The sequence below is a fragment of the Zingiber officinale genome, chromosome 11A (genome assembly GCF_018446385.1).
Source record: "Zingiber officinale cultivar Zhangliang chromosome 11A, Zo_v1.1, whole genome shotgun sequence".
Taxonomy (NCBI): Eukaryota; Viridiplantae; Streptophyta; class Magnoliopsida; order Zingiberales; family Zingiberaceae; genus Zingiber; species Zingiber officinale.
Window position 1 is genome coordinate 93774872 of NC_056006.1, and position 15352 is coordinate 93790223.

The window sequence follows — 15352 nt, forward strand, 5'->3', positions numbered from 1 at the left end:
TCCTTCAGTAGATGAATTTGGAGCTAAGTACTACTTTACTCGGTCCACTATCATATCCGATCGAACCTAGGGGCCGATCGAACATATTACATTATGTAAAGTGAAAAGCTAGTTGTTGACTGTATTCTGTAAGGTCGAGCAGGCGATCTCCTGGTTGAGTAGCAGTCAGTCGGTCTATAGCGAGATCCGTATATATGTTATATTGTACTCTTTTTTAGAAGTTTATGACGCAAAAGCCAAAGAATATCCCGCTGACGAATCGTCCTTTAGAAGCTTCTAGCCTATCAAATCACAAAGATTTGCATGTCCATTTAAGAACAGGTGTCAGAAGTACTTTGTGGGGTCTTTATCTTTAAATCCAACAGTGACACTTTAAAGGGGGTCTCTATCTACAGATGGAAGTATATGGTACTTCTTATTTGCACACGCTCATAACTACAATTTTAGCTTAACATTCTCTTCTCTTAACCGGATCACTGACTTAAGTGTTGGGGGTCAAGGTCAGAGAGGTTTTTCATGACTCAGTACTAATACTCCTTATATCATAGGACAACACAGAATTTTCATTCAATCAATAGCAGAGTCATGTTCCAGCTCACTCCATTCATCGATTTCGGGGACTGGATCATTATTTATGCCCTATTTAAAAAAAAAAAAACACATTACATACCAATCGAAACGGTAAGTCCCCTCAATGGTCGACCAAGACTTAATTGCAAATCGCGCTTGAAGATAGATCGATTTCTTCCAAAGATGAAGTGTCTATGCATGTGTTCCAAAGGAAAGTTAAGTGAGAATGGACCTGGTCGAGCCCTCGCCTAAGACCGTGTTTTTTTTCCTCAAATGGTGTGACTCGAGTGCCTAAGAGGTTAGAGTGACCATCTACAATCAATTTGTCAATTACATTGAAAACGAGATGGCCAATAATATTCAATAAGATTCTTAAAATAAGTTCTCAATAACATTCAACCTTTCACTCCCTGGATCGATACCAAGTCAAAGATAAATCTCTCATCAATTCTGAACCTAAGTCATTAAAAGAGTTCCCTTAATATAACACACGATTAAAATAGACACGTATATGCAAATCCTTGTTGGGAGTTGCATGGATCTCGTGGATTTAAAAATCATCATTTCCGTTGCAAATTCGATGCATATGAAAACGAAGTTGATATGTATATTTTTTAATGTCGATAAAAATGTCACACAAAAAAAATTAGGCGAAGCTCAAATCTCGCACAGATGCATCTCCCCCCTCGAATTTCCGTTCCTGCACGAGCAAAAATCAATAAACACTTTAAAAACAATTGACGAGAAAAACAACAACGACCACAAGGAAGGCCAAGTAAACCCAAAGGATGGTGTGCTGCGTGCTGACTATGTTGCTTTCAAGAACAATTAAACGCCGCATTCTCCACGTGAAAGTTTCTCACTAATCTGCGTATTTAATTTATTCGTCGATCGCCTTCTCGCAAATCCACAGAAGAAGAGAGATGATGGGAACGAGGTACGACCCTGAACTCTGGCTTTCCATCGGCGGCGAGGCCGTCGCCAGCGCCGCCCGCAACCGGAGACTGCGCAGGTAAAGAAGAGTCCTCAGTTTGGCTCTGTTTTGTTCTGTCAAAGGAAAAAAAGAATAAATTGGCGAATGACTAATGATGCAGGGCGGAGTCACCGTTAAGATACTCAACAGCTTATCGGCAGCAGCAGCTACAACATAAGCAGCAGATGACGATCTTCTACAACGGCCAGGTATGCGTGTGTGACGCCACGGAGATGCAAGCGAGAGCAATCATAGGAATGGCGGAGAAGGAGACGGAAGCGATGATTGGAAAGAAAAGACGAATGAACAAACATGATCGGCAGCAACAGCAGGAAGCCATGGCGGAGTCTACTACAGCTCTTCCTCTGCCTCTGCCTCCCTCTCCGTCTCCTGAAAGCTTGCTGCAGGTTCTGAACCCAGATCTGTCGATGAGGCAGTCGCTGCAGCGGTTTTTGGAGAAGAGAAAGGGTAGGATTAGTGAAGTAACTCCCTACGAACAGACGCCTAAATTGTTGTTCCCACTTAAACCTCAGCATGCATGATAAGTGCATCTGTTTTCTCTTAGGTTGTCTGAAAATATATATATATATATATATATATTTTTTTTTTTACTTTTGTAAAATTTTCCTTTTTTTTTAGGTGATGCAAATATTGTTTTGACATATCCTTTGGCAGATTTTTATACTCGGATGCATTTATGTTGATTATATAAGATGCAGAGATTAGAACTTTTAAAATATCTCTCAGAAGAGAATATAACTAAATTAATTGGAACAAAAGTGACATTATTAATTTTACCATCAATCATAAATATATTTTGATTTAACATAGAGGTCTTTTATACAAGGGAGATTAAACATCTAATAAAATATTTTACACCGATTCATAATTATTCGAGATTTAACAAAGATTTAACAAAAGTTTCACGTTAGAAAGATATGAAGCAAATTATATATTGAAAATGATATAAAATGTTTTCATTGGAATGAGATATTTTAGATAGAGTCCAAAAATAAAGATACGAGGACTTAGGTCAAAAGTGAATAATATTATATCTTTGTAAAGATATGTGAATATTTTTTGAAAATATATAAATATTCTTTAGACACAATAAATGACATTAGAACCATGGTCCATATAAGATGTCATGTGAGTCCAATCTCACAAGCTATAGAGATACATGAGCCTTGATCCATGAGATAAGATCCTCTGTCCCGAAAATATTGTGTCCCCATATTCCAGCGCCGATCGGACGGCTATGATATTTTCATGATATATATTGTATCATTGAGATGTGATTTAGTTCGTCCGATCAGTACTGGGACATGAGAATATAATATTTTCGGGACAAAAGATCCCACCTGATCTATATGAGATGGCATATAAAGTCATCTCGCACTCTATATTTAAACTTAAAATAAATAATATCATATTATTATAAATACGTGAATATCTTTAGGGTATAATTAGAAAATTTTAAGATGTATTAAATTTATTCATAAAATAAAAGATAAGATGTGAGTGTAGGGCGAAATGGACACAGCTGGATGGCGAGAATCAGATGCGGTGGATTTACGTTTGAAAAAGAACTTGTGCAGGACAATTTGATTGAGTCAAATTACCAGCTTTTTCACACAAAAACAAATAAAACAAGCAAAGTTTTAAATGCGCTGGCAAATTATCTCAGGATAATTAAGTACCGACAAAGACTGAGAATTGTTCTGCACACCATATTAATTAATTGGAAAAAAGAAAATATATATATATATTAAATTAGATGACATCGAATCGGATATTAGTCGTCGGATTGCACAGCGGCCACGTTTTTAAATTATCGACTTGCGTCGTCCTACCCGAAAAATTTATTTTCTATTTATTATAGGAGCAAAAAAGTAAATCACAGTTAATGATATCTTTTTAGTCAACAAATTGGAAACGACTGTTACAAATGTTGACTTTGAATTTCTAGAATTGTTTAAGTTTATTAAGCGCCACTCTGAGTCTGATACTTCACCATGGATGATGGACCATCTACTGATATCACATAATCATGCATGATTGACTGTCAAATAAAATAAAAATGATATATTCAAAGAAAAAGATTTAAGGAAAAATTCAAGGATAAATATGTAAAATGATGATCCATAAAAATTGAAATGATGAATCATAATTTTATATATCTATCTTTAATTTTTTTTTTCTTGAACATAGTATTGCTCTTACATATATACTGAGCGATTTCTATTCTCGTACTTGAAGTATCATTCAAACTCTCGTTTTATACAAATAAGTACTTTTCTAGATTTCTAAACTCTAGAGGTCACGTACGTTATTGGTAACGTCAGACAAAGCAGCGATCCATCACGTGCGTGCTTCTACTCCACTCCTCTGCTTTACTGCTTAAGACTCGTCAGAAAGAGGTATGAGCTGTAAGAGAGGTAGGGATTGATGACTTGCCAACCTCGAAATTTGATACCATGACCTCAAGTGGTAAATCATCAACCGCTTATCCAGTGGGAGTTTCGGACTACTTTAAACTCTAACATTACGTAATAAAGAGGGAGAGAGTAGAGCAATAATTATCGTGGACGCAGTAGTTGCTAATAGTTCTACGGAATGAAAAATAAATAAATATAAAAATTATAATAATTTTGTGTAATAAATCTTGATCTTCAAAATTTTATTTTTTATTTTTTATTTTATAAAATAAAAAACTCACAGTGCTACTTAAGATATCTAAGAATAACTTATCGTGGAAAGAACGATCACAAACGAATCGGAAAATACTTCAAGATTCCACGAGTCAAATTTCAAGTCTTAAATGCTCTTCTTCTCTTCAAGACACACAGTTTCAACAGAATTTTGACAACACTTTTCTTGTGCTTCGATCTCATCTGCATACACAACCCAAGAATCTTTTCCTGATGCATATACCCCTCTTTTTCTCTTGCACCAATTGCCTTGGACGCCTCTACCTCCATTAATGAAGGAAGGTGAAACGATTAGAAGATAAAGGGTAAGAGACATATTTTCACATTCTTAATATCAACTGATCCGGCAGTAAGGTAGGGGGACCCCCTCTGGAGGGGAGGCAACGCCACGTGGAGGTCAAAAGGTAAAATGGTGAGCATGAGGCCCATCAGATCGGAGAAGTGTCGGGTCAACCGGCCGATCGGGTCCTAGCGGAATCAAAGACAACCCGACAGGGAGTCGGGTTTCCGACGCTCATGGTGAACAGGGTCGCCGGGCCGAGCGGGTAGCCTGCTCAGCCGAGGCGTAAAGCATCAATGCTGTGAAGGAACAGTCTCAGCCGAGCACCCGGTCAGACTGATGCCTGCCAAGCGGATGGACGCTCGGCTCGGGGAGAAAGGAGACAAGGACAAGGGGACGTTGGGGAACATCTTCTGACAGCAGGCATATTCGACGACCAGGCCATACGCAGAATCGTACGACGGAAGGTTCTGCTGTCCCATCAGAGAGGTGCTCAGACTGTAGCAGTATGGTGTCAGACATGCTCCTCTGGCAAGCTCATACTAAGGTATGGTATAGGACACGTGTACGCCTCGGTAGGTGTGCACAAGTCTCCCCACAGTTCTATATAAGAGCCCTCAGACTTCGCCAGAGGTACGCGATCTCTCATCTTTGGAGCCACTTCATCATTTTCCCCTTGCCTGACTTGAGCGTCAGAGGGTCGTCGCCGGGAACCCCTTCCCGGCCCGACTTCCTTGCAGGTTCGCCGGAGATTTGTGCAGCTGGTCGGAGATAGGAGAGAGCGTCACGTCCCCAGCGTCCGTCGATTCAGCGTTCGGACAGGATCAAATTGGCGCCGTCTGTGGGAACACACCTGCATCCGAGCGGAAGAGATGGACGAAGTTGGACAACCTCACACCATGATGCTCTCCCAGGAGGAGCTCGACACTCTAATCGAGTCAAGAGCAGCTAAGCTCGTGGAGCAACAGAAACAGAAGGGGGCAGCCGAGCGACTGGAGCAACAAGCGACGTCAGCGTCAGGAGGTCGAGCGGCAGCAGAGTTCCGACCAGAGAATATCTCAACATGGGGCCGAGATAAAGATCCGGTCGACATTCAAGGGGAAGCATCTCCAGCCTTACCGGGCGGGGTGAAAGGTGTGCCAATGTAATGTATGCTGTATACTTTCCGTTCGACTGTATACTTGAAATGTAGGAGTAAAAAAGTGGAAAATTAGCGTAAGTATAGGACATCGTCAACCGAATCGGAAGACCGTCGAGCTCCGACGTTAAATATCGAGAGTCGCGTCGGCGACTATAAATCCTCCGGCCGGAAGACCGTCGAGCTGCGACGTTAAATATCGAGAGTCGCACCGGCGACTATAAACTCTCCGGCCGGAAGACCGTCGAGCTCCGACGTTAAATATCGAGAGTCGCGCCGGCGACTATAAACCCTCCGGCCGGAAGACCGTCGAGCTCCGACGTTAAATATCGAGAGTCGCGCTGACGACTATAAACCCTCCGGTCGGAAGACCGTCGAGCTCCGACGTTAAATATCGAGACTCGCGCCGGCGACTGTAAACCCTCCGACCGGAAGACCGTCGAGCTCCGACGTTAAATATCGAGAGTCGCGCCGGCGACTATAAATCCTCCGGCCGAAAGACCGTCGAGCTCCGACGTTAAATATCGAGAGTCGCGTCGGCGACTATAAACCCTCTGGTCGGAAGACCGTCGAGCTCCGACGTTAAATATCGAGAGTCATACCGGCGACTATAAACCCTCCGGCCGGAAGATCGTCGAGCTCCGACGTTAAATATCGAGAGTCGCGCCAGCAACTATAAACCCTCCGGCCGGAAGACCGTCGAGGTTCGATGTTAAATATCGAGAGTCGGACCCGCAACTATAAACCCTCCGGCCGGAACGAAGGACGCTTTAAGATAAGCGGCAAGGGAAAGTAGTGACAAGATGTATGCCACCTACGCCCGCTCGGGAGGCCTAATTGGCCAAGTGTGTCATAGGCCCCGACCAATCACCCACAAGTATGCAAAATAAAAACGAAGTTGCACAAAGATAAAGTGGCACAAAGATAAATTTTTCATTAAAATTAGAGAAATTAGGGTCGAGCAGCCGAATTACAAAAAATGGAAGTTTTTTTTGGCCGAACGGCCGAATTACATGAAGACTTCTACTCCAAAAAATCATAAAGGTCCTTGGTGATGGTGTTGAGGAGCGCCGCATAGTCTTGGGCTGGGATGCTGGCGGAGTCAGGGAGCTAAGCCTTAGACTTCAGGTAGTCCGTTGTGGCGATGATGGCCAGCTCAAAGGCATTATACATCTGCTCACATACTTTTTCTGAAATTTCAGCCGAACAGATGTGCTTCAGCCTCAGGGCTGCAACTCGGCCGGGTTCCGCCTCTTGATATTCCTTGAAGACAATTTGGGAAGCTTCGAGAGACTCCTGCAATGTCTTCAATTCATCTTTATGTTTAATCACCTTGGCCGAGCGGCTCATTTTCTCCCCATCCAGCTGCTCCATCAGCTCTTTGACTCGCTGCTCCAGGCCCCTCGCCTCAACATTCTTCTTCTCCAGGTCGGCGATGGCCGTTTTCTTCCGATCGGTTGCCAGGCTTATTTTTCGGTCCAGTGATTTGATCTGTCGATCGAGTTCGACCAAAGTATGGGTCTGGTCGGCCGTCTTCTTTTGCTCAACCGCCAACAGAGCCTGGGTCTTCTTGAGCTCTTTCTGCAGCTCGGCATATGAAGGACCCTGAGAGGGCGCGCCGCCCGAACTCCTTAACCTTTTTAGCTCCTCGTCCACCATGGCCAGACGATTGGAGACAGCGATCTCCTCCACCCATCTCTGACATAAGCAAGATTGTTAATAGCCGATCGAAAAGACTGCGGAAAGGACTTGAGAAAACACGCTTACCCCAGTGGCCTGCTGCATATGGCTATTGGCTAGATTGCTAAGTGGAATCATCGCGACACGTGCCCGAGCGTCGGCCCACATCTCCGCTAGTGGCCCCTTCATGATGATCATGTGCTCGGGCACGGTTGGCCGATCGGACTCGGGCATCAACTCTTCGGTGGGGAGATGTAGGGAGACCCTGATGGTACGGTGCCGACCGGGAGTCGTCTGAGCGGAAGCTAGGGAAGGATCGGAGGCTGGCGCAGAAAACTGGGACAAATGGCCGAACGTTGGACTTGGTGGAGAGCGGGCGGAAGGGCGCTGACAGGAATGTCCTTGAGGGGGTCCGCGGACGCATCCAGCTAGGATGGTGTCCGATCGGACGAAATCGCCTCAACTGCTGGGGCTTTGCCGCGAGAATCGGCGGTGGTCCATTCAGACGGTTGGACCGCGGAAGTGGCCGAGCCAAGTGGTGTCTCCGTTCGACGCCTCTTTTGTCAGAGCGGGCGCTCTTCCTCTTGAGCGGAGCCTTCCTCATGGACAGTTATCTCCCTGCTAGGGGTGGCGCCTCTGGCCACATCCCCGGCGAAGGCTTGAGCGGCCGACTCCTCGTGAGTCCCGCTCTCCCCTTCGTGTGAGCCGACCGGCTCAATGTTAAGCGCCTCCATCTCCTTGGCAGCTGCGGCCTTGAGCGCCGCCGCTTTCCTCTTCAAAAATTATGTCATCACGGACTCCATGACAATGTCCGTTGCAAAGGAAAAAGGAGAAAATCAGTTAGCAATTAAGGCGAATGCATAAGTAAAATTCTTACCAAAGTACATCACCCCTTCGAGTAAGAACTTGTTGATGTTGAACTTCAGACTGACTAGCATGTTGGCAGCGTGAAGATAGTCTGGTCGGGTCTTGAACCTCTTTAGCTCAGGGGAGATTGGCGGTCCGACCTGCCACTGGGTCCGGAAAGAGGCCCGTTCGGGGAGACGGAGAAAGAAGTAATACTCTTTTCAATGTTTATTGGAAGAGGACAGTTTATTAAAGAAGACTAAACCGGGTCAAGCCTGGAACATGTAAGTACCCAGCTCGGACTGTTTAGGATAATAAAAATAGTAGAAGACCTCCGGTCGGAGGGGAATGTTATGGATTTTGAACAAGACAACAACACCGCATAGAAGGCGAAAGGTGTTAGGGACTAAGCTTCCGAGCGGAATGCCGAAAAAATTACAAACTTCTACGATAAAGGGATGGATTGGAAAGCGCAGACCGGCTGTGAACTGATCGCGGAAAACACAGAAAGCTCCGCGCGGCGGTTTGTGTGGCCGAGCGGAGGGGGAGGGTAAGATAAGCTCAAAGTCGGAGGGGATGTCAAAGTTGTTCATCAGAACCTCAGCGTCGCGCCAATCGAAGCGCGACTCTATGGTGGTATACCACGGGCCGAGGGCTGGATCTTGGGGTTGAGAAGAGCTGGCCATCAGCCAAGCGGGAAAAGGAGCAAGAGATGGACGAAAGGGCAAAAAGCTTAAGAGAGGAAACCGAATCGTAACCGGGAGACGAGAACGCGAAGAGAAGAAGAAAGCACGAGGAAAAACAGGAAATGAAAAGAAGATGGCAGAAGGATCTTGCGGAAGCAGACGAAGATCGAAGGAAGAAGGCGAGAGGTTGCCGGAAGAAGCAGCAGTAGGATCACCGGAGCAAAGACGCCAGAGGAAGCTGTGGAGCACGCGAAAGCACAAATGCGGCAAAGAGGGGGAGAAGGCGAAGGCTTTATAGGTTTGAGCCCGAGCGGCCTCCACCGTCGGATGCAGGTCACGGGAACCGAAGCATGCATCGGGCCGTCTATTTCAAACTGCCTCGATCTCGTCGCCCGTGACGCCGTCGTCGTATGATGACGGCAGCAGCGCCACGTGGCATTCGGCCACTGGAGTGCATTTAATGAGCGCGTGCTCGGCCTTAATGACGGAGAATGGCTCAAATTCCGAGGAGATCCGAGGGAGAGCGGCGTGGACTGAGGTCGTATCTACCTCCACACGGGGCGAGCGGAGGATGGTTTCTTGGATGCGCCGCTCGGTGCTACGGACGTCCAGTCAGTCAGACTATGCGCCTCCTTCGACTAGACTTGAAGGGGAGGCAAGTGATTCGGCAGTAAGGTAGGGGGACCCCCTCTGGAGGGGAGTCAACGTCACGTGGAGGTCAAAAGGCAAAATGGTCAACATGAGGCCCATCCGATCAGAGAAGTGTCGGGTCAACCGGCCGATCGGGTCCTTGCAGAATCAAAGACAACCAGACGGGGAGTCGGGTTTCCGACGCTCATGGTGAACAGGGTCGCCAGGCCGAGCGGGTAGCCCGCTCAGCCGAGGCGTAATGCATCAATGCTGTGAAGGAACAGTCTCAGCCGAGCACCCGGTCGGACCGATACCTACGCTCGGTCGGACCGATGCCTGCCGAGCGGATGGACGCTCGGCTCGGGGAGAAAGGAGACAAGGACAAGGGGACGTTGGAGAACATCTTCTGACAGAAGGCATATTCGACGACCAGGCCATACGCAGAATCGTACAACGGAAGGTTCTGCTGTCCCATCAGAGAGGTGCTCAGACTGTAGCAGTATGGTGTCAGGTATGCTCCTCTGGCAAGCCCATACTAAGGTATGGGATAGGACACGTGTACGCCTCGGTAGGTGTGCACAAGCCTCCCCACAGCTCTATATAAGAGCCCTCAGACTTCGCCGGAGGTACGCGATCTCTCATTTTTGGAGCCACTTCATCATTTTCCCCTTGCCTGACTTGAGCGTCGGAGGGTCGTCGCCAGGAACCCCTTCCCGGCCCGACTTCCTTGTAGGTTCGCCGGAGATTTGTGTAGCTGGTCAGAGATAGGAGAGAGCGTCACGCCCCCAGCATCCGTCGATTCAGCGTTCGGACAGGATCATCAACATCTCCCACTCGTCCAAGTCAATCCTTAAAGGTTAACTAATTACAAATATCATGTAAATCACATAGACTATAATGTAATCAATTGTCACAAAGACCAGAGCAAAACACTAGTTCGTCACAAAAATCAAATAAGAACATCCAATACAAACTTTAGGCAAAATAGTTTGTACGACAGTAAACACACTGAGCAATTATTGCTAAGAAGATTGTTGCACCTTATATAGTTGCTCTATAGAATGAATCAAAGACATTCTCATAATGAAACATAGCCTCTTTCCTGACAGTGCATATTCGTTATCTAGAAAACATCCAATTTTCCAGTGACATACAACCATTATCTTGGAGATATCAATATCTTGTTATTTACCTAGATTAAATAATCTTTATTTATATCAACATGAACATCTCTAATCCTTCACAAAGACTATTATGTCAATAGCATGTTCCATATTTATTATTTACAATTATTTCTATACATAACAGAAATGAATCGACTAGTGAATAATATTAAAAGATGTAAATCTATTTAATCTTCCTTTTTAGCTATAATCTATTTATTCTAATTAGTCGTTTTCCTAGTTATGTTCCATAAACCGAATCATCCATAATTAATAGGAAACATGCTAAAATAGCAAACACTGATTATAACTTCAAGTTGACAACTAAATAGTCACTTATGGTAAAATTGAGATTAACTTATAAACTCAAGGGTCTCACATTGTAGAGAAGCAGGGATCTATTCTCCTACTACCCTTCTTGTCTCCATAACACATGTGGTATGAATCACATGTTATGATGTTATTCTCTTTACTAAAAAGAGCATATATTTTTCTCAAATTTTAACACCGTACAGGCTTAGACATATCTAATGTCTAATCTTGAATTCAACATATGAATGTCAATCTTACCTTAAGCAGATTCAGTAAATGGTGGGTATATTCACTTCGATAATTACATAAATGATCTCATCTTGACACAATTATTAAGACGACCTTAACTTATAGGTATGTCTTTATTCATAGCTACATTAGTTGTCCCATAAGTAACAGTCTTACCTCCCATAAGTTGATAATATCTCATCCTCCTAAAAATAAGGAACACTTTTATCAACATTATCTCTTTTTGAGAACTCTGTTTCGAGAAAAGTCACATCCCTCTAATTTATTTTGGAGATGGTTCCATCTAGTTGTTCACCTATGGAAACATAACCTTTGTAGGTCTCATGATATCTAATAAAGATATATTTTTTTACTCATAAGTCTCAGTTTTCTATACTTGTAAGAATTATCATGAACATAAGTGTTGGATCGAAAAGAACGCTAGAGGGGGGGTGTGAATAACGATCGTTGAAAATTAATCGTTATCGAGTCAAAGTATGCATCGGAAAATAATTACGAAAACAATGTTAACACACTAAGTTTTACTTGATTCGGAGTTTTCGTCGACTCCTACTCCAAGGGTCGCACGTGAGAGTGCTTTCATTGGGAAATCCACTAATAGTCCATAAAAGAGTTACAAAATAAGTACAGGAAGTATAAAATAAAGTTACCGACAACAAGGAAAATAAAAACAAAGTCACAAGTTGTCAAAGAAGCTTCACACCGTCGCATGAGAGTCTTTTGGAGCAGCGCGCAAGAAAGTAGTTACAGAGAGAAGTTGTTATGAGCTCTTGGTGGAAGGCTGCTTATATAGGTACTTCCGGGCGCCTAGATCCCTTCAGGGCGCCTGAACAGTGACGTCAACCATCCAATCAGCGTGCTCCAAGTTGGCGACAAGATCAATTTTGGACATTCCGGGCGCCTGGATCAGTTTCGAACGCCCGGACCACTCCAAGCGCCCGAATCCCTTCTAGGCGCCCGGATAACTTTTCCAACAGCCTTTATTTCCTGCAAAATAAAGTTAGTCCAAGACAATAAAACTTATATTACCCTGCAAAACAAGTGTTAGCACAATTATAGTCAAGAGTATTAATTAGATTATGTCTCCTCAAGACTAGAATCTAGTCAAGATCTCAACTTAGATTTTCCAAATAGATCTAAGTTGGATCGATGCCTACTGTTCCCTTAAATGGGGAACGCGTCCTTACCAAGTCACTCTTCTCCAGTGACTTACATTAACTTACCACTTCGTCAGACATCCGTTCAGCCCGTCGACCTATCTGGACTTCATGCCAGCTATCCGGTCAACCCATTGATTAAGCTGGACTTTGTGCCAGATATCCAGTCAACCCATCGACCTAGCTAGATTTCTTGCCAAATATCTGGTTAGCATGTTGACCTATCTGGACTAATCCTACACACTTAGTTAAATCGTAAGATCACATTAAACCTAACTTAACTAACTTCGTCATTCATCAAAACTTGACTTAGATCGTTAGTGCAACCCGCACCAATAATAAGTAGTTGATCTATCCAATGTTTTTATCTATCCAATGTACATATGAGGTAGATATAACTGATTTTGAAGATACTTTGTTAAGTGTATAGGTTGCAACTAACAATGCATCTCCCCAATAGGAGATCGGTAAATTACCCTGCATCATTATAGACCTAACCATATCTATAAGAGTTATATTTCTTCTTTCAGTAATCTTATTTTGCTATGGAGTTCTTGGGATTGTTAGCTATCTAATAATCCCTCAATCATTACACATTGTCTTGAATTGACCAGACAAATATTCTCCTCCACGGTCAGCATATAAGGTTTTAACTTTACATTTCAATTGATTCTCAACTTTGCTCAAATAATGATTAAAGTAATCTAATACTTCTGATTTATGAGAAATCCAATACACATGACCAAAACGAGAGAAATCATCAATAAATATAATGAAATAGGAAGCTCCATGTCTAGCATTCACATTCATTAGACCATAAATATTTGAATGAATTAATTACAATAAAGATTCAACTCTTACAGCGTTACTAAATGATTTCCTAGATATTTTTCCAGCAAAACAATACTCACGTATAGACAAGTGAATCTTGACACAAGTGCCCAATAGACCATCTGTAGTCAACCAATTCATATGGTCTTATCCTATGACCTAATCTAACATGTCAAACCTAATTAGTTATATTTGCACCACTAGTTATAACAATGTTTGAAAAACAATCCTCAATAGCATAATTGACATTTGGTTCTATATTAAGAACCATAAAACTATTTGTTACATAGTCATGCCCAATTAACATAGAGTTAATGCAAAGTTTCACACAACAACATAAAAAATTACAAAATAACCTAAATCAAGAAGGCCCGTAATGGAAATAAAATCCCGTCGAATTTCAAGAGCATACAGGACATCATGTAGAAACAAAACACTACCTCCACGGAGGTTGAGTTTGCAAGTGCCAACCCCTTTGACTTCTGTAAATATCTCGTGGAGGTTTTGATGTGATAAATCAAGTCAAGTTAGGTTCTGTTATCTTTTGATACTTTGTGTCTAAGTGTGCAGGGACTTAAGAGCACAGGAAGTCGAGAGAAAGATGCAGCTTGACAAAAGGATGACACGGGAGAGAGTCGATAGGCTCCATGCGTCCGAGAGACAAGGTGCTGTGGAATAGTACACTGGTAGACGAGAAGGAGGCGCAACGTTTCTGAGGGACGAGAAGTCAGAGCAGAAGGTTGTTCGAGAAGGTTTGAAAATAGGTTAGGGTGAGTCCTATTTTGGATGGTCGAAATCACCCAAGCGAGCGGAGCCGGAGCGAGGACCCGAATAAAAAAGTTAACAAAATTGTTGACTTTAGTCCGGGCACCCGAACCCTGGGGCTAGCTAGGGTGCCCCAGGCTTGCGCCCTGGTTGAGCTGGTTCAGCTCATTTCGAGCACTCAGACCAGAAAATTTATCGAAGCGTGAGCTGTTGGGATCCGTTGCATCATGGATAAAATTTTATCCACACCTAGGCGCTCGGAACTCCTCCAAGTGCCCGAATCAAGTCTATAAATAGTCTTGATTTATGTAGTTAGAACACAACACTTGTAAACAAATTCTCTTTCTATTCTACTACTTTTGTGAGCTGTCAACATTGTAAAGAGAATACTCCGTCCAAAGGAGATTTTAGTGAGCTTCATTTGTCTAGGATTAACAATCTTTTGATTACAAATCTAGTAAACTCTCTTGCCTCTGTTTTTAATTTATGCATTAACTTTTTTATTATTATACAAGTGTTTGCCTAACTTAGTTCGAAGATCGAGAAAGGATATTTATATCTTTTTAAGGTTATTCACCCCCTCTAGCTGGCCGCTAGAGGACTAACAATTGGTATCAGAGCAATGACGCTTCAAAAGGACTAACTGCCGACCAAAGTAAAGAAATCAATGGCTGGACCAAGCCTCATCCTGCCAAAGTTCAAGGGGGAGTTCGCGTATTGGAAACACCGAATGGAGATATTCCTAAAAATTGACTTTGAAATTCTTTTAATAATTAAGTACAGTTTTGTAGTTACCAAAGAGCAGCAAGGCGTAGAGAAAGAAGAGTACCTCTGGTTGAAGAAGGAGCAAAGTGATTTCGTAACCAATAGTAGAGCGGAATATCACTTATTAAGTGTATTACCGCCTCAAGAAGTAAATCACATTGGTAGCTACATATTGGCAAAAGATCTCTGGGAGAAGTTCCTGGAACTCCATGAAGGAATATCCGAAGCGAAGCTTGCATGATGGGACATTCTTCGGAGCAAGCTAATTAACATCCATCTGGAAAAAGGTGAGAAGGCAACCCAACTATATGCGAAGATCAAGGAGCTAATCATCGGATTGGTCAACTTCGGCGAAACGGTAAGCAACTGGGACTCAGTATGTTACGCACTGAACGCTTTTCCCAGAACTCCATAATGGACTTTGATCTTATACACCTACTAAATCTCGAAGGATCTGGCTTAAATGTCTGGACAAGGACCGGGTTGAAACAACTCAACCAGGGCATGAGCCCGAGGTGCTTGGACCAAAACTGTTGGCTTTGGTCCGGGCACCTCGGGCTTGTGCCCTATTTGAGCTGTTTCAGATCGATCTTGGT

The 15352-nt window shown here is 43.5% G+C and overlaps 1 protein-coding gene across 1 annotated transcript; it reads left to right on the forward strand.

Annotated features, from left to right (window-relative positions):
• Positions 1-1484: 1484 nt before the first annotated feature.
• LOC122030836 (protein TIFY 5A-like) lies at positions 1485-2097 on the forward strand. The gene is made up of 2 exons (XM_042589881.1): positions 1485-1582; positions 1665-2097. Exons 1-2 carry the CDS (start codon positions 1494-1496, stop codon positions 2083-2085), a joined length of 510 nt encoding a protein of 169 aa, XP_042445815.1. The 5' UTR covers positions 1485-1493; the 3' UTR covers positions 2086-2097.
• The last annotated feature ends 13255 nt before the right edge of the window (positions 2098-15352 follow it).

What these genes read in the sequence shown, in the direction of transcription:
- LOC122030836 (XM_042589881.1), top strand. Translation starts at nt 1,494, where the DNA reads ATGATGGGAACGAGGTACGACCCTGAACTCTGGCTTTCCATCGGCGGC. An exon ending in CGCAACCGGAGACTGCGCAG is followed by an intron (nt 1,583 to 1,664) that starts GTAAAGAAGAGT and finishes CTAATGATGCAG; the next exon opens with GGCGGAGTCACCGTTAAGAT.